Consider the following 20,166-nt stretch of genomic DNA (forward strand, 5'->3'; position numbering starts at 1 on the left):
TTTGTTTAGGCTCAGTTTGAAAGGAGTGCAAATGCAAATATGTTCGGTGCAAATACATACAAAATAATACAAAATATAAGGTTTTGCACTCTACATATTTGCATTTGTATTCCTTCCAAACTGAGCATTAGAAAAACAGCCCAATCAAACAGGTGTCATTTTCCCCAGCACCAAATCTCCTATGTGATGATGATATGGCACTATTTTCTGGGAAAAAGAGCATCAGTTCCAGACATGCCCTAAGGCTGTGTTGGGCTTTTAAAATGCAGGAAAAGGAAGAAAAATATAGGGATACCTATACAAACCAAACATAACCCAAGTGATTCTTCTGGCTATACTCCATTTTGTTTTTTCTTCTCTATCAAGTTCGGCTTTTATTGATTTTTCAGATCGAGGTTTTGACATTTGGTCATTGAAATAATAATTATAGAATATACGGACTGAGTGACCTTTCTTTCACGGGACTCCTCTGAAAACCAATATTCCTAGAATGGGTTAGCATGAAGAGAAGAAAGTTTCCACCCTAAGAGGGATGAAACTCCATTTGTTTCAGTGTAGAAGTAGCAGGAAGCTTGCTATCAGAAAATTCTCAATTATGTTTAATCCTTTTATGACAAGAATTTTGTTTTCTACTCCTTTTTTTACATGAATGAAAGTAAATGCACCCTTAATTTGTCCTCGTATTACCAAAACTCAAAGTATCAATACATATCGGCCCATATCAACGGATACGTATCATTCTGGAGGCCCTCCAATACGTCCCTACAGTGGGTACCGGCCTCTCTGAACCGGTTGCGAAAAGAAAAAAACAATAAAAGTGAGTATCTATATTTTGAACCTTGTCCTATATTTTATTCTTGGATGTTTCATGTTCTTTGGCATATAATCCAAGTACCAAAAAAAGGCATATCTTAAGGTGGAGTTCTGATGCCCAAGGCCTTCAAAAACCGTTACACTGCAATTCCTTATCTGATTCTTGTAAAAGCTAGGAAGATCCACAACTATTATTATCGTCACATGAGATCGAAGGCTTAAATTTCAGTCTCAAGAAATGAACTGGTTCTCTGCCGGATCAATTTATGTGAATGTGGGTAGTTTGTTAAGTTTGTGAGGAAGAAAGTCTGAATTCTTCAACCCTAATGAAAGAGAATAACTCAATAATTTGATCTTTTAATTGATGATGACAGACTCCTTCCTTAGCATACATGTTCAAGGAAATATGGAGGAAAAACATAAATCGAATTAGCAAGGATTTAGCAAATCAGGTGAGCAATCAAAATGCAAGCATTTGCAGTACACAATGTAGACTAGCCCTCTCAAGTCTCAACCACAATAAGAGAGTTTTATGTCAGGCAAACATGCAACTCAGACATGACATGCTATGCTCTATTCTGATTCAGCAGCACTAGAACAAGATAATCAATCCCCTGCATAGACACTCACTTTGGACTGCTTCAGGTCAGAAAGTTCATGTGAGAAATAATTGTCATAACTACTAACTGAAAGATGAACAGTAGTCAGAACAGAATCATCACAGCTGCAGACATAAGCAACCTTATAACCCAAACCTCTCAATTCAACAAATCACAACTGAATTGACCATCTGACAAAGTCAAATTCTCTGCTTTTGTAACAGCATTTAAGGGGAGAGGACTAAAACTTCCGGATGGGCCATAGAAATGAGGGAAGAAATTGGAACCATCTGCAGCTTCATAAACTAATCCATCTCCAAGCTACCACAAAATGAACGCCCATTAGGTGAAAATTGATAAAAATGCAATGAAGCATAGAGTGAATAAAAAGAAGAAACCACCTCTCAGTATGAATTAACTTTTCATGCTAGCTCATGTTTAGTTGTTAACCATTATGTTCTTACAGATTGCATACAGTATTGAGCGCTAAAACAATTAAATCACATGGGGAAAAAGAACCATAGTGGTTATTCAACCAAAAATATAGTATCAACCATCAAGTTCAGTGGGACACAATTTAATTGTAACTGAATTCCTTAAAGAAGAACAATTTACTAGTAGAGAAAGTATAAATATATGTTATCTTTTGGTTGGGATGACAAGGTAAAGATTTGGCAAAAGGTGCAGATGAGGGGTTAAATACTAAATAGGCAAATGTGAACTCAGAGATGAGAAAATTCAGGAGATACATTAACTTGACCCTGTAATAAAGAGAAAAATGCTCAATTAAAGGTTTATATACATGTAAATACTTACGAAAAATATTAAGAATTTTCCATGAAGTTGAATAACACTGGTTTCATGATGGAAATTTCTCCAGTGTAAATGGATAACCTATTGTTTGAGTGTTACAAATACATGGGGACAAAGGCCATCCAAAGGAATTCAGTTAAAAGAAAAGGTAGAAAACAACATTGCAATCTCTGTTTTATCATTATGTTGTTAGATCAATTAGTACCCAAAATTTAATTGCTTGGTTCCTCCTCTATCTAGGACCCATGGAATACATATAGTAGCTCAATTCCTTAAATTGCAACCTCTGTTTTATCTTTATGTTGTTAGATGATCAATTAGTACCCAGAATTTAATTGCTCGGTTCCTCCTATATCTAGGACCCATAGAATACATAGAGTAGCTCAATTCCTTAAAAAAAATGTCCGCTTCCTCCCCAGTGCAGGGACAAGAAAAAGCATTTCTTATAGATGGTTAACAGTGCCTGCTTCCTTCCCAGTACATAGATGGTTAACAGGGACAAGAATACATAGAATAGGCATCCATATAGATGGTTAACAGGGACAAGAAAAAAAAAAGTCTGCTTCCTCCCCAGTACATAAAATACATAGAACAGGCATCCATATAAGAATTAGAAACATAAAGTCTTAATAAAGAAACCTATTAATTAATTAATTAATTAATTAACCAAAAGCTGGGGCACTGGTATCTGCTCATTCTTTTCTCTTTTTTTTTCCCTTTTAGGGTAAAGATAGATATAATTTTATACCTTTTTAGTGTCTATTTGGAGCAAATACAGGTTCTCCATGCCTGTGAAAAAATTTTTCAACGTTGGCTTCACCTGCAAAGTTGTTAACCATACGCCATTAGGCATTTAAGACCAACGGTTGAGCAACCTCAAAAATCAAAATATAATTTCTTTCCAACGAAAGCCGCAAAAGGAGATGTTAATTCTGAAGAAAGTTGAAGGACCCCAGACTCACTCTTGAAAATCCGATCAACACTAAAACCGGAAAAATAGTAGAGAGAGAAGCTAGATGATCAATCAAGGGCTTGTTGTATGTGGCTATGTGCGTTGTCGAATTACCCTATCCGAAGAAGTCGATTCCACATATATCCAGCAGAATTTCGTTGTGGAGAGCAAAATTTAAAGCATATTCTACAGGAAGAAAAAAGGGAGAAGCATTCATTCTAAAGGGGAGCAAGTGAGATAGAATGAAACCTGATCGAGCTTGCTGAGATGTATACAACCAGTAGTTTTATCAAGATCCCCACCAAAGGTAGATCCGCTCTTCTGCAACTCTTCCCATTCCTTAGCCGTACTGATCCTGTATACAAACTCCTGGGATTCTCTTACTTCCTCTTTCCTAGCCATTTTTATCTTCTCTACTTCCTTTTCTTTTCCCAAGACTATAAATGTTTTTGATACCCCATGATTTTTGATACACTTAGCCTTAGCCGGAGCCCGGAGACCGGAGGAGTAAGTATCATACGGGTACCGAGAGGGCAGTACTCATTTGGTCATAGTCATATGTTCTGCTATATCGATGGGTGAAAGGTCTTTCGGTATCACACCCACCCACCCTTTCGGCATCAAAGAATTAGGCAGAACTTCTCATGAATTTTGATAAATGCCAGTAGAGTAGCAATGGGTCTGGTCTGTCATATAGAACCGAACCGGCATTATGATTCTGAGCTTTGTGAATTGTCTGGATTGCACTATTTTTTTTCATTTTTTTTTTTGCAAAAGAACAAAATATATTTATACGCTGAAAGTTACATGAGGAGATAAATAAGCAAAAATAATTGATTATACTGTCTATGTATATGTAAAAAAGAGAAAAATAAAAATAGATATTAGTCTTTTAAGTTGGCTCTTGTGTAGCTGATCAACCCAATGGCTCACCATGCCAAAATTTGTCATATTTATTAAAGATTGGTTATCAGAAAAGACCTTGAGTTGAGAGATATCATGTACTTGGGCCTCTCGCAATCCTTCTAAGAGTGCTCTAACTTCAGCATCGTGGCTGTTGATAGCTCAGCAAGGTGCTCCTCTTGCGATAACCAGTTGGCGACTAAAGGGGCTGATGTAGAACCCACATCTTACATAACCAAAAGAAGGATCAAAAGAGACATCTACGAAAAGTGAGTATGTATCCATGGCGGTGAGAGCTGGATTAGCTGCATCAGGAAGAATTGGAGCTGATAGTTCATCGTATTGGAACTAAGACACTAGGTTGGCTACCTATTTCGGGTCCGACTCTACGAGCTCAAATAATTTTTTATTTCTGGCTTTCCAGATATGGTAGCTTAGGATACTGAAGCGGGCTAAGCTATTTATAGCTTGTTGCTTACCAAAGTGGATGGTTAACTCATGGAACCAATCCTTTATGACCTGATGTATGGGTTTTATAGGCAAAAGTGATGGATTTAACCCGATTTGAGCTTCGCACCAAACTGCCCTAACAAACGGGCATTGGAAGAAAAGGTGATGGGCTGTCTCAACTTGAATCTTGCAGAGGACACATAGTTTATCCCCTTCCCACAACCAAGCATGGCATTTACTCTTAGTTGATATGCCTTCCCACACTAGCTTCCATAGGAATAGTTGGAACCTAAATGGAATTTTGAGTTTCCATAAGAGTTTCCACTCGAAAAAAGTTGCTAATGAGGATCCCTCTTCAGAGACAAAGAGTCTGTAACCTAATTTCACCGAATAGATCCCTGAGGAGTTACTTTTCCATATCAGGTTGTCATTCGAGGAGCTAAGCTCTGGAGTGATGTTTGTGATGTGTAATATAGAAAGATCTTGAAAAATGTGTTATAACTTATGGATGTCCTAGGAACCATCTGGGTTTAGAAGATCATAGACTAATAAATTGGTAGATGCCGGCTGTAACAATTGGTCTTTCAAAGGTGGTATATTCCCAGCAAGGGTGGGGACCCATGGGTCTGAAATTGCATGAATGGAATTCCCATTGTGCACTGCCCAGAGTGTTTTTTCTTTTTTTTTTTTTGTTCGGAACCATTTAAGACTCGATCCAATTATATACTTAAAATATAAGGTTAATTACTTAGTGATAAATTACTTTAAATATGCCATGTTTCCAAAATTTTACTTATATATGCCTTTACTAAAAAATCTAATCATTAAAATTGACTGAAAGGTTAAGACAAAAATCTCTATGATTGTTCATTAATTTTTCAGATTATGCCCTTAGTATCCAAAACTGAAAACATTTAGATTTTGAGCTAGACCTGTTTCATCTTTCATGAGCTAGGGTGGGCCAGGTTCAGGCTAGGTTTTCTCTCTATATTAATAAAATATGTTCAGGCCCAAGCTTGATTCCAGCCTGATCATCAAACCTAGATCTTGAGCTCAAAGCCCAGCCCAAGTCTGAAATCTAACCAAGAAGTTGGGAAAAAAGATCTATTTCTATTTTTATTTGACAATAAAATTAATTTACTTATATTAAACAACCAGAAAACCTAAAAATTCTAAAAAGGAACAAAGAAACAATTTCGTATATTTAAGTAATTTGGTGAAGTTACAGGGTAACCCTAAAATATATAAAGGGCTCCTGTTTTTCTTGTAAATTTTCTTATATTTTAAGTCTAAAAGGACAAATTTCCCAGACAAAAAGAAGAAGAAGAAAGAAGAAAAACAATCACTTGTGTGCATGACATATTAATAGTGGCTTTCTCTTGTTCATTTTGTACTTGTCGTAGAATGGAGAAAGTGGGCAAAGACAAAAGTAGGAAGCCAAGGTGTTGGGTACACTACTGTGTCTAGAATTGCCACATTGGTTTGCCCTGCTTTTGTAAAATGGCATTAGCAATGGTACCTCCAAGACACAGTAGTGTACCCAATACTTCCGCTTGCCCAGCTTTTATCTTGATGCCCACTTTCTTTCTTTTTTTTCTTTTTTATTTTTATGATGGAACCAAGAGGGGCTACACAAGATAGGGGGCTAGCACGTCCAGTCCCCACAAATCACAAAAACAGATGAAATCTAAGTCCAATGGGAGCTTACATAAATCAAGCAAGGCAGATCCATTGATAGAGGAACACACCATTAGCAAGCCAGTCAGCCACTTAATTAGTTTTTCTGAAAGGCGGATCAGATTAGTCCACTTGCGTGAAAAATTTTATTTGATCTCTAGCAGCTTAAATAACCTTTTGCAATTTGCTTATTAAATAATAAGACCACCCAGTGTCAAACCAGTTCTTTAAAAACCGAAGTAGGGGTGCAACTTGAGGCCCAGCCCAAGCCCAAAATTTTACACTGGATGGGTTTTGAACTTTGGTCCTCGGACACAGCCCAGTCCAATTATATCACATTCATACATATATATGCATAAATATTTATATAATATTAGAGTGGGTTCATTGACTAATCCGAACCCAGCCCAGAGCTGAACCCAACCCAAATGAATCAAATTACAATGCAGGCTAAACTTAGGTTGAGAAGGTCAGGTTTGACCTCGAACTTGGGCCCTAAATCCAAATTTTAGGATTGGGCTTGAATTGACCATAAACCCAGTCCAATCCACCCGACTTGCACCCAACTCAGATAAATAGGGTTTTGGTAGAAATGTCGAAGCTCAAGTTATCCAACCCAAGTCCAATCTGAGATGAATACAGGTTAGATCAACATAAATAATTTCCACCACTTATGCACTAACCTATCATCCAGAACTTAAATAGGCAGTAGTGATACCCAAATACAAGGATTTATATTTGGGTATAAATCGAGTAGATGTTATACTCAAGGCATTAGGCCCTTGAATAGTAAATGCACTCTGACCTCGATATTCTTCAGTTGGACTTAAAAATTAAAATTATTCATTCCATTTTTCCTCAAAAAAGGCACAAGGGAAGAAAAACAACCAAATATTGTTGAATTACATTTTAGAAGAAAATTTACAAGAAATTTTCCATCATCCCACGGAGTTTGAATAAAAATGGCAGCAGTGTCGCTTTATCACTCATCAGCCTATTTGGCAATTAGCTTGCAATAGGACCAACTAATCTTACCCGTCTCTTCCCTCATTTTTCCCTTCATTATTTCTGGTCCTCAAGGCTTCAGGGATTTTCATGTTCCTCAGAGAATTAGCAGTAAATTGCACCAGAATTTCAAAAATAACAAATAAGCAAGATAAAAGGAGTAAATTCGCTGAATTATTCTGGATCTACATAGAATAAATTTCAGTGTATAATCATGCACAGAGTAAACAGATAATGGGGTAACAAGTAAGAATATCTCCTTTCTGAAAACATTAAAAGAAATAAAATAGTGATTATGACATCTCTAACTCCGACACTTTGACTGCAACTCAAAAGTCACCGTAAATCAGCACACCATCTATGCCTGCAAATAAGCAAGATAAAATGAGCAAAAACGCAAGAGAATATAGTAAATATGAAACTCAAGCAGCACCGTCTTTGGAATAATATCATCTACCTTATTAGCGATGTTGTTGGAGAGCCAGTCCAGTCCCTCGTACAACCCTTCTCCAGAAGTGGCACATGTGCTCTGGATGTACCTAATAGAAAGAGAGTAATCACCAACATACAAGTGAATATGAGGAAGATAAGATATCAACAGAAGAGACAAGAGATAAGACTGTTTATTTGATGTACCAGTGGCGTTGACGAAGGGAATGAAGACCAAGTTTATCAGTGATCTCAGCGGCATTCATTGCATTCGGAAGATCTTGCTTGTTTGCAAACACAAGCAGCACAGCATCCCTTAGTTCATCCTGCCCATGCCCCAACACAAAATATCATTCAAGTATAAAAGGCCATACATATATACCAAACGAAAAAGAAAATGTCTGCTACTTAATAGCTGAAAATGGGTGATACCCAGATTGGTATTCGTAACATTACATAAAACTCTCTTACCTCATTCAACATCCTGTGCAACTCATCCCTGGCCTCAACAACACGGTCTCGGTCATTGCTGTCTACCACAAAGATGAGACCTTGTGTATTTTGGAAGTAATGTCTCCACAAAGGACGGATCTGAAAAGACAAAAAGTATATTAGATGAGACCTTGTGTATTTTGGAAAAGGTTTTATGACTAGGCAACTAGAATGGATTTAGCTTGTACATGTGCATCTACCATTATCATCACCATCAAAATTTTCTTTAAATATTAGCATGGGTAGAATTAAAATAAAAAAAAAAAAACACTGAAAGATGAGGTGGCTTAATTAGATTATAGTATATATTAAGCACATATTTTAAAATCTCTAATCAGCACTAGACCGTCCTCCATAACCATGCATCTCAACAACATATTTACATAACCATGTACTCAAGTAACTGGGTACACGTGTGTATATTGTTCTTTATGACTACATCCTCTATTTTTTTGAGACAAAATAACCAGAGATCATGCCATGCCTACTTGCTTATTTCTGTTAACTTTCATCAACTGCCCTACTTAAAAAATCTTAGGAAAGACATTAATGTAAATACAAGAAAATTTTTCCATGCACATGTACCCAAGCAATTATGAATAAATCTAGACCTAGGGCTGGCAATCTTGACCCTAACCCATTTAACCCACCCAACCCACCACCTTAGAACCCCATCCATACCCACCCAATCTATTGGTGGGTCAATAAATCTAGAGCATCATACCATGCTTTTTTTGTTTTTTTTTTTTTTTACTTCTATTAACTTTCATACACTTTGCTCCACTTACAAAATCATAGGGAAGCTATTAATGTAAACATAACAACTTGTCATAAACATGAACCTATGCGATTATGAACAATCCTAAAGCCAATCAACATCAGCCTATACTACTGAACATACTAAGATGTAATCATTGATTAGGGGGCCAATTGATAATAGTAGAAGTTACTAAACTGAAAAGTTTATTGCTTTATCTTTAGTGAATAAGATTTTAAGGAGGTTGGAGGCTCCTTAATGGCTAAGGCTAAAGTTGGGTAAGTTACTATATCCTTGAATATTTTATTATTTAATTATTTTATCTTCTAAAAGAAAAAGCAATAAGTCATTCAGCTCAACAACTCCAGTTGTTATAAAATGCCCCCAAGGCTTTTGGCTTGCAATTTTGGTGAATAAAATCTTTATGATTAGAACACCTGTGACTTTGTATAATAGTTAAGCAAGTTGTCTTAAAATGTCAGCCACACATGGATAGTGTTTCCTATTATAGCAAAAGAGACACTGAATGACGAGGTGGCTTAATTAGATATAGCTTATGTTTATGTTAAGTGCAGATGTTAAAATATCTAATCCGCACTGGACCGTCCATAAGCATGCATTTTAAAAGCATAACAAAAGAGACTCATGCATCACATTGGTGTTATAAGATACCCATATATAGGGGAGTGTTCATATTCAGTTTCTTGATCAAAAGGAAACTGAATTGGTTGTAGATGAGTCTAAATAGTCCCATGCTGATTTTTTTGTTTTTTTAATTAAAAAAAACTACAAAAATTTGAGAGGTTCAGGAAGAAAATGGAGGAGGAGAACAAGGGCATCATACCATTCCCATTTGTTAACTTCTTTTAACTTCCATTCAGTGGCCCACTTGCAAAATCTTTTAAATGAGCACAATTTTCCAGCACATGCATCCATGCAATTATAAATAAGTCTAAAAGCAATCAATTTATATTATTGAACACATTGAGATTTAATCATTGATTAAGGCTTTTGGCCTACAAATTCTTTGTGATTAGTATGTTTACGATTTTGCATAACAGTCAAACAAATTGCAAGAAGCCTGAAACAAACAGTTCCATAAATTCTAAACGAAATGGCAAATAAAAAATGTAAAAACATTTTCTTTATAAGGCTTGGATGATGATGATGAAAACATTAATAACAACAATGCATTCTATCCTAAATGATCATGGGTTCTTATGCGTGTATTGCAACCATAAGGAATCTAAAACTTCCCAATTTATGGTTTCCAAGTATTTCAATACAAAATTTCAGGATAAGCTCTCAATTGGGAGATTAAGACCTTCCAACACAATATTTCAATACATACCTTGTCCTGACCACCTACATCCCAAACAGTAAAGCTAATGTTCTTATATTCCACAGTCTCCACGTTAAATCCTGATAAACATATCTTGTTAGTTACAATTAAGAGTGAACATAATACAAGCCAGACACAAATTATAAGTTCCAGTGATTTGTGCAAACACTTATGTCCCATATCAACCATGCATGGAAAAAAAAAAACATAAGACCACATGGGGTAGAAATGAAGGCATTCTTCAACTAGAAGGTAGTACTCTGGTCTTTTCATTAGTCTTTAGTAGGTTGTTTCTCAATTGCTGTTGCCTAGTTTTGCTATCTATTTTTTCTGATGGTTTTTTCCTTCAACTAAATCTATCATTTATTGCCAAAAGAACTAGAAGGTAGTTATTTTCACATAAAACAAAATCTTATTAAAATGAGGCAATGACTATATCCCTCCTAATCTTAATGTGCCATTTGTCACATTTAAATTTAAAAGTAAATATATTTATATGCCACTTATCCTCATAATGAAGGGTAATGAAAGCCCCCACAGCAAAACTTAAATTAACCAATCAAATAAGACAATAGATTGAACAGATCATCAAGAGCACAACTGGCAAAGTAAGAAAACAACTAGCCCAAGTAATAAGGATATGCAAGAACAGTATAACATCTTTTGTACATTAAATAGGCATCCAAGCAGATTATCCCACAAGACATCCTAAACACATCCACCTTCAATTGTATTCATATATCATAGGGTTAAAATCATACCAATGGTTGGAATGGTAGTGACAATCTCTCCTAGCTTGAGTTTGTACAAAATGGTGGTCTTACCCGCAGCATCAAGACCCACCATAAGAATACGCATCTCTTTCTTGGCAAACAGTCGACTGAAAAGCTTAGTGAAAGACAGCCCCATCTTTGTGACTGATGGCTCTACAAATTGCAGAACAAAAATTCATTCAAAATGCAAATAGCCCATAGGGAATGACATATTAACAAATACTATAAGAAGTTCGTCATTTGTTCGAAAGAAAAAGTGGTTAGTTAGTTTATTATTTATAACATGGAGTTCACTACAATAATAGGAAAAGAAGTACACGGAAAGCATGCATGAATACCTGAAACAGTTCCCCACAGTTAAATACCCAACTTAACAGGGGGATCTCAAGTATTATACCTAGAAGTTAAAAACAAAACTTATAGAAAGCCACAACAAAAAATTTAAACCATGTAAATTGCCTGAAAAGAAAGCATAGTGTAGCTCAGGAATGTATAAAGGTTTCTACAGGAAGAAGAATCACTAAAAAATGTAACCGGTTAACTAAATAGTAAGGGTCTTAATGTATAAAACAAGATTAAAATGAGAGAAGAATTTCACAAGGAAGCAAAAAAGATGGCTAAGCTTTTCATCCCCTCATGTTTAGATAAATTCAAACATATTCCTGCTTACCATACTATTCTATCTTTTAAAATAACATTAAAAAAAAGAAAAATCATTGTCCTTAAAATGGCAAAGCATATCATTCGATCAAATTTATACAACAACCTCACTCAAATCCAAAGGGAAAAATCATGCCAACATCTGAATAACCCGTAAGTCAAATATATTCACATAGTGACATAAACTAGCAGTCTTCGTTTCGACAAAGCAACAAAATCTTAAAACACATCAAAATAGAACCACAATCAAGTGCATAATAAAATATTACCTATTAGAATCAGAGTGTCTGGAAAAGAAAACAGAAGAAAAAATCATTGCAACCATCAAAGTTAGAACAAAAAGACAACAGTATGGAATCTCAGGTCCACGATAAAAAAAAAAAAAAAACAATAAACTAGCACTTATCATGATGAAAAGAAACAAATCGACAAAATCCGGCATGAAATTCAATTTTAAGAACCGGAAAATTATGAAATGGTATGAATTATTCGAGCAACCAATGCACCAATGCGTGCATCAAAATAAAAATCGGCTAGATCATGCAACAATATCAATTAAAAAAATTGCAGAGAATAAGAAACAAACCAAATCAAGCCAAATTGAACCCCAATTTCGCAAATCAATCGAGAAAACGAAATCCTAAGTCCTTGAAGGAAGTGAACCAAATTGGTCTCGGATGAAACAAGTTAAACTGAAACCAACAAAAGAGATCAGATGAGAGAAGTCTTGAAAGCACCAGATCAGAACGAAAAGAAACAAAGAAATCACGAAAGCAAGCTCTTACATGAGAGAGAGGAAGAATGCAGTTGAGGGCGATCCGAGCGAGCAGATCTCAAGGAGCTGTCCTCCACAATGAGGTTCCACCGAAATAAAGGGAGTATTTATAGGGATGTAGGAAATGGCTAGTTAAGTTAGTTAAGATGCTAAAATTCACAAGGGATCTGATTCCATATGATCATCTTGATGTGAGACAATCCTTTCCTATCACCAGATTAGAATAAGATGTTACATAGACCACACAAATATTATATGGGAGGAGATCTGCGCGTATGTTAGTGTCTCACGGTTACACGAAAGCCAGCAAATTTGAATTTTATCGTTAAGAGTGGATAGACCAAAACCAAAATCTACGTCATCTTTCAGCCAAAGGAAAAGAGAAATGCCCACCGCACATTTAATTTAATTAATTAAATTCCAAATTTTCATTTAACAAAACAGCATGAAGTGCCACGTGTCAAAGAATTAATCTTGTAAGGGAAAGAAATATTTCCATAGTTGGCAACATCTCTGAAAAGGGACTTTGTCTTTTATGAATTTATTGAAATACCATTTGCACGGTGTTTGACTACTTGGGTTGGTTTAACGTTCAACTCTATTCCATGTTTCCTGAGGTTGCGTTTGGACAGAAAGTGACTGTTGTTTTTTTTTTTTTTAAATAGTGATGGGTGAAAGAGTATAAAGTTTTACATCGATAAATTGATGTAATTTTTACATCGATTATCGATGTAAAATTTTAGAGATGATGAGGTTTTACATCTATTATTGACGTAAAATTATACTCCATCTAAACACATACAAAACTGAACCAGAGTATAATTTTACGTTAATAATAATTATACCCTCTTTCCAAATACATACAAAATCAAACCGATGTAAAATTTATGTCGATTCTTGATTTACATTGCATTCAAATGCAACTTGACAAAAATGCAATAAAAATGTAAGATATACCATATACCACACCGACTGGCCTCAGATCAGATGATATGGTCCACAAATGAAGTTTTGTCTTTGCAACAAGTATGAACACATGATTTAGTGAATTAGCGATTTTGGTGGGTGGGCCCTTTGTCTTGTGGCTTTGAAGCAAGGTGAGCCCAGTCAAAACAGGATTGTTGGTATAGGTTCAATCCAGCTAAAAGGTACGAGTTTGGGCCCATAAGAAATGTGGCCCATAAGACTACCTTTTCCATTCCTTTCCATTCCATAGGAAATGTGGACAATCTTCTTACACAGTAATGGGGTCGATGCAAGTCGAGTGGAATGGGCCGGGTTTTACCTCAATCCAGGCCTAATCTTAAATTTTGGGTCTAAAGTATAAGCCCGGCTTGAGCCTGAGGTCAAGTCCGAACTATTCAACCTGAGCCTAGCTCGCCTTAAAATTTTATGCATTCAGGTTGGACCAGGGTCAAGGTTGGGCTTGGACCGGTCAATCATTTCATACTAAAAACGGATATAAATGTATATCTATATGCATGTATGTATGATTTATTAGAAAAATATGCATATATGCATGCATGTTAATATGTATCTATATATATACATATATACATATATATAATCAGACAGGGTACGAGCTACCTAATGGTTAGACCCAAGCCCAGACCAGAAAATTAAAAAGCCTGGAATTTTGGGCTTAGGCCCATCCCAAGGACCAAAAATTTAAACGCACCCCGTGTAAAATTACGGGTTGGATTGGTTTGGGCTCAGGTAGGGCCCACCCAAATGGACCCTACATGTAATGGTGCATGGTATGTAGTAGCTATTTTATATCAAACCCCACCCTTGTTGTTCATTGACGACTAAGGAAGCAAACGGATTAAATCAGATTCAATTGGTTTTGATAGGATTCGATTTGAATTCGAATTTTATCGATAAGTCGGATCTTTAGATCTGATATAATCTAACTTGTTTTCTTTAAAAATTAGTAAAGTATTAAAAGAAAATAAAATATACTAATTTAAATAAAATAAAAACAAAAATTACAAGTATTTTTAATTATTTTCATCATATATATACATGTTTTTTATAAAATATAAATAATATAACAAATTTATAAAAATATATTTATAAATAAATAAATAACATATATATGTATTATATATATATATATATATATATATATATATATGTATATTTATAAATATATAGTAAATATCAAACCATATCTTTTATCGGATAGGGGTGATCCGAATATGATCCAAACATGAGTGATTCAAATTCAACCAAATAGGATCAGATATTGGTAGAGGTGTAAAACGGGTCGTGCCACCCTCCCTAAGGATAACTTGGGGGGATCGACCTAGCACAACCCACAGCCCATCCCCATGCGGGCCCATGCCGGGCTGTGCCATGCCACTTGCTAAACCAGGCCAAATCTATTTAAATAAAAAAAATGAAAAAAAAGTTAAAATGTTAATTTTATATGAATTTTGATGTACACAATTGCTTATATACAACAATTAAATAAATTAGTATAATAAAATTGAAAATAATTATTATTTTATTAATATATTATATACTATATTATTATATAATTATAATTTATATATTATTATATATATAAATAATATATATGGGCCATGTTGGGCCATGCCAGGCTGGGCCACAAGTTGGGCCATGCCAGCACATGGGCCACGGGCAGTTGTGCCTTGTCAGCCCAGCCCGTGAACCTAAAACCCTAGACCCAGCACAGCCCACACGGTCGTGTCGAGCTGTGCCGGGCCATGGGTGGCACGACCCAATTTACACCTCTAGATATCGCATTGGATCGGATATGATCTGATCCATTTGCACCCCAATTGATGATTGTTTTATCGCCTATGATCGTGGGTTGTTGTAGACAACCAGGTGGGACCAGCCGTTGAAACTTGAACCCCACTCCATTTTATCATCCCATTCAACCACACACAAGTCCTTCTCATACAGGTTCTTTTAGCTGCCTCATGCCTGTTAATGTCGTTGCTTAGTGCTTTTCAAATTCTTAAAGCTTATCTTTTTTCTTTGGGTAAATTGCAGAAACCTTTTCTAAAGTTTGTGATTGTTGCTGAACCTCCCCTCAAGTTTGATATTTGTGATCACTTCCCTTAACTTTCTAATATAGTTGCAATTTGCAAGTAGATTCCTTTTGTTAGAATCCTCTAAGAAGATGCATAAAAATGTCCAAAATATCTATGTATCTATTTTTGACCAAAATGTTTATTTTCCAAATTTTTATTCCATATGAATTGCTAGCACAAGCACTTCCTATCTCTTTTCTGAAATTTATTTATTTTCCAAATCTGCCCTTCGTATCAATCACTCAAGCCTTGTTCACTTTTCGGTAAGTTACTTACTCGGGTAAATACAATTTCCTAGGTAAGTTTTTCCTAGGAAACACTTACCTGGGTAAATGCATTTACCTATATTCTTTTATTTCTCAAGTAAATTAGGCAATGACCATTTTAGTCATAAAAATCCATTATTAAAAGGGGCATTTTTGTCTCATTCAAGTGTTAGCAACTTTCCTCCTAGGTGGGAAAGTTATTTACCCACCTAGGAGATGGGTATCACTTTCCTGGGTAAGTGATACCTAGGAAATAAAATTTCCCTGGTCCCCACATTAATCTAAAAAATCAACATGGGATTCTTGGTCAATGGGAAGTTGAGAACCAAAATCCCATCGACCAACTTTCCCCCCTCTCAAAATCCAAAAAAAGAACGCCCCTCAAAGATAAAGCTACAACTTTAAATTCACTTTTCTATGTTATTTATAAAGTTTGTTTTGTTTTTTATGTAGAAACCAACCTCAATAATAACTGTATGAGTAGAGCATTTTGGACATTTTTGTGCCTCTTGTTAGAGGATTTTAGAAGAAGAGATCTACTTGCAACTGTCATAAAGTTTAAAGAAGGTGGTTGCAATTAAGAAACTTTACGGGAGGTTTCAACAATAGTCAAGAACTTTAGGGGAGGTTTCAGCAATTTACCCTTTTTTCTTTTTTGGAAAACCTTAAAAGCTTAATAACATTATGGCTGTGTCTGTTTGCGATGTAAGTGCTAGACGGGTGTAATATTACACTCTGGTATGATTTTGTGGCTATTTGGATGGAGTGTAAAAGATTAACAAAAATTGGTGTAAAACTCCATCTTGAATGACTTTTACATCAAAAAATCGATGTAAAAGTGCTCCTACTTGTAATAACGCTCTCTCTCTCTCTCTCTCTCTCTCTCTCTCTCTCTCTCTCTCTCTCTCTCTCTTCTATAAAACCTTCAAAAATGAAACTAAAACTCTCATCTAATAAAACCCTTGGGCTGCATTTGTTTTAGGTGTAAATTCAGTTTTACACTGATGGGAAATGTGAACCAGTTTAGTTGTCAATTTGAAAATTTACACTGACTAAGTTTGGTTGTCAAGGTATAAATTCGGTGAGATGGGAGATACATTGCATTCAACGAGAGCGTCAACACAGAATAGGGAGTGCTGAGAGCGTCGCGACGCCGTCGCCGGTTTTGCTCGAATATAGGCCTGAGTTCATTGCTGCGACAAGGGATCATGCTATTAGGGGAAGTTTCATGTGGTCACTGCTACAGTCGATTCTACTTGCTTAGCAGATGGAACAGAAGTGATGGTTTCAGGGAGGCAAAGATCAAAGTGAAGAAAGAGGAAGGATTGCCATTCTGCATTCATCTCGAAAGAGAAGATGATCTACAGTATCTTCGGGTGATTTCAACGATTCTAATAAATAGAACAAAGGAGGAGGGAAGCAGAGGAAGAAGAAGAAGAAGAAAAAGGAGGAAGAGGAGGAGAAGATGAGAGAGAGAGAGAGAGAGAGAGAGAGATCCGGATGTGGAAGATCGAATTGTGTTTTGCTGTTGCCACCCTAGGTTCAGGTCCACCACTGCAACAAGTTGTAGCATTTGGTTTCAGGCCAACTTCATTCGTGTGTAGAAGTCGGGAGGGAGAGAGCTAGGGAGGCGAGAGAGGGCTTTGTCGTTGGGGACAAAGAGGGTTTCTGTTATTGGGAAGGTTGAAGGGTCAATGGTGGAGAGGACTCCCACCCAATTGCCAAAATTGCCGGTGCCAATTAGAGCTTTACTGATGCCAAAATCTCATGTTGGATGTTTGACGGAGAAGCATTGGTGCCAGCAAGAGAAAAATTATGGTTAAAACAGAGAGGAAGAAAGAGACGTTAGGGTGAGAAAAGTATGATAGAAGTCGATGAATTTTAGTTTTACATCCTTAATTTCAATGTATATTTTACATCGATTATTGGTGTAAAGAAAATTCAAAAATAAGTTTTACACCGATTTACGGTATAAAATTACACTCTTTCCAAACATATGTACAATCGAACTGGGATATAAAGTTTAACCCGCTTCGATTTTCCACCTCGAACAAGCGTGGTCTCACAAGTGAAATTGAAACTCAACAAGGCTTACAACATCTTTTGCTGAATTTTGATTCCTTCCTCAGGTTACTGATTAATGATGTATGATTAGGTTACTTGATGGGCACCACAATCAATGTATTTTACATTAAGAACTAAGTTGTCCTAAGTTGTCTTAAGAGGAGTTTCATTTCTTTAGTCCACTTCTGTTGCCTGAATTGAGTGCTTATGAAATATGAACTATTTTCTAAGGATTTTATGGCTTGCAATTTTATTTCTTGGTTGGTATCCTGATCCATGATTAAAATTTGTCTTTATTGCTTGGTGAGTGAATGTTAGCTTACATGACTAATCATCTGGATGGGTAGGTTGAAATATTTAATGGTTCATGTTTAACCATTGTATTATGGGATGTTTTAGTTGACTTTGAATTATATGTTAATGTTTTTTAAATTAGAACCGGATTGTTAATTCTAGTCCGTAATGTTGAACTTGGATGAGACTTGAAAATAACCTCAAAGTTCATTTTCTTTAAATTGGGATATACAAGTGGTGTTTTCATTTTGGTTTCAATCTGATTTTCCTTTATGGGCGGTTTTATATTTCGCCTGTCCAGAACTTAATTTTAGTTTCGAATGATTTTGGCATGCAACATACAACTTAAAAGAATGAAAGAATCCTTTATCAAATCTAGATTCTCAATATAAAATCCAATTCTTAATGGGATATTTAGGTTTATTTTCCAAATAAAGTTTCAAATCCTGAAATTTTCCTTTAAGGATTTGGATGTGCTTCTTTGCATCATTCAAAATTTCAGGTTCCATCACATTACTGAATTGAAATATGGAAGTAAATAAAGCTTGTTTTATTATTTTTATAAGGTTCCTTCCTTTAGATGGAATACAAGTGATGGTTGAAGGTAAATAGGCTTGGAATTGTAAATTGAAAGTAAATGGTTTTATGTTGAAGAGAATTGGCTAGATATGCATCTCTATTCAACCCCAATGACGGATTATCAATGGCATGGTGATGCCTATTTTGGCTTTGTATCAGTTCAGTTTTGGGACTCACATATCGACTCATTTTGAGTCTGGATCTTGCTTTTTCTTTGCATTACACGTCTCCTTTTGATATTCACATTTTAGTTGGGGTTAGGCCTCTCACTATAGTCATTGATTTTATTATTTTTTGAATATACTATTCCCTACTTCAACTTCAGAATTCATGCACTTAGGCTCATCTGCCTAGATTTTAACGCTTGCATTTTAATTCATTACTCTCAGTTTTAATAGATAGTTTAATTCGGGCTTGGTTCCAGAATGAGTTGCAGTTTTTTTTTTTTTTTTTTTTTCCTTATCCATATCAAATTTGAAATTTAAATTCAAAAGTGGGTTTTAATTAGATCATCAAAGTAATCAATGTTCTAATTACTTTTTCTTTTTTTTGTTTTTCTTGGTTAAAGATGCAATGAGCGACACTTATGCATAGTTGAAGATAATGGACAATTCTTTTATATTTAGAATTTCTCTATTTTCTTGAAAGTCATGTAGACTTTAATATGTATTGAGGGAAATTTGACATTTATAATACATTTTAAACATTGGATGTATTTTTTTTTTTTGTATAACAATGCATGCCTTCAAATTATACATGGCATGTATTGAATTATTACAATAATATAACCATTTGTTAGAGATTATTATATAATTTTCAATCGGTATTGCTTTAAGGTGGCAGTCTCAAATGTCATTATTTTACTATTTTATTTGGAATATAGCCACAATTTTTCTATAGATTGAACCAATTAGCTATGGTTTTTCAAGAAATTGTGTGCATAGATTGCATCTTTTAGCTACGGTTTGTCAAAAAATCGTAGCTATAGGTTAGAGTATTTAACTATGGTTTTTGCAAAAAAAAAAAAAAAAAGAGACCATAGTTATAGGTTAGTACATTTAGCTACGGCTATAAATAGAAGAATTATAATTATGGTTTTATAAAAATCCGTGGTTATAGATTTGGATATATAACTACGGATAATTTAAAAACTGTAGCTATATGCATCTTTTAGCTATGGTTTAGTCTGTGGCTAAAGGATCATATGGTTTGCAGCTGCCCTTTAGCTACGGACAAATACCGTAGCTATAGATGGATTATAGCTATGGATTAATTGAACCGTAGCCGTAGGCTATAGCCACGTGAACATAGGCTACGGTTTATTGTCCGTAGCTAAAGGTCATATTTCTTGTAGTGCCCAAACAAGGACTAAAGACGAACAACACACAAAACAGAGATGAGTCTTCTTTGAGAAGAGAAGCCGAGAGAACCCAAAGCCTTTGATTTCAATTGTCAGTT

General features: G+C 35.4%; 2 protein-coding genes across 4 annotated transcripts; both read right to left on the minus strand.

Moving 5' to 3' along the window:
* Positions 1–1,140: 1,140 nt before the first annotated feature.
* LOC148861163 (dihydroorotate dehydrogenase) lies at positions 1,141–3,840 on the minus strand. 2 transcript variants are annotated; one of them, XM_088986664.1, is made up of 4 exons: positions 3,427–3,807; positions 3,188–3,292; positions 2,974–3,045; positions 1,141–1,733 (listed from the first exon to the last, which is right to left on the minus strand). In XM_088986664.1, exons 1-4 carry the CDS (start codon positions 3,577–3,579, stop codon positions 1,572–1,574), a joined length of 492 nt encoding a protein of 163 aa, XP_088842790.1. In that variant the 5' UTR covers positions 3,580–3,807; the 3' UTR covers positions 1,141–1,571. The 2 variants fall into 2 exon arrangements, with proteins under 2 accessions (XP_088842790.1, XP_088842791.1); XM_088986665.1 differs by lacking the exon at positions 3,188–3,292 and having other exon boundaries at positions 3,427–3,840.
* Positions 3,841–7,355: 3,515 nt separating this feature from the next.
* On the minus strand, positions 7,356–12,730 carry LOC148861164 (ADP-ribosylation factor). Of its 2 annotated transcripts, XM_088982430.1 has the most exons (8): positions 12,451–12,730; positions 12,252–12,357; positions 10,994–11,158; positions 10,242–10,312; positions 8,113–8,232; positions 7,849–7,967; positions 7,670–7,751; positions 7,356–7,576 (listed from the first exon to the last, which is right to left on the minus strand). In XM_088982430.1, the coding sequence occupies exons 3-8, from the start codon at positions 11,139–11,141 to the stop codon at positions 7,571–7,573; spliced, it is 546 nt and encodes a 181-aa protein (XP_088838556.1). In that variant the 5' UTR covers positions 11,142–11,158; positions 12,252–12,357; positions 12,451–12,730; the 3' UTR covers positions 7,356–7,570. The 2 variants fall into 2 exon arrangements, with proteins under 2 accessions (XP_088838556.1, XP_088838557.1); XM_088982431.1 differs by lacking the exon at positions 12,252–12,357 and having other exon boundaries at positions 12,451–12,728.
* Positions 12,731–20,166: the final 7,436 nt, after the last annotated feature.

This window comes from Nelumbo lutea, chromosome 4 (assembly GCF_056320005.1).
Source record: "Nelumbo lutea isolate HS-2025 chromosome 4, American lotus-T2T, whole genome shotgun sequence".
Classification (NCBI taxonomy): domain Eukaryota; kingdom Viridiplantae; phylum Streptophyta; class Magnoliopsida; order Proteales; family Nelumbonaceae; genus Nelumbo; species Nelumbo lutea.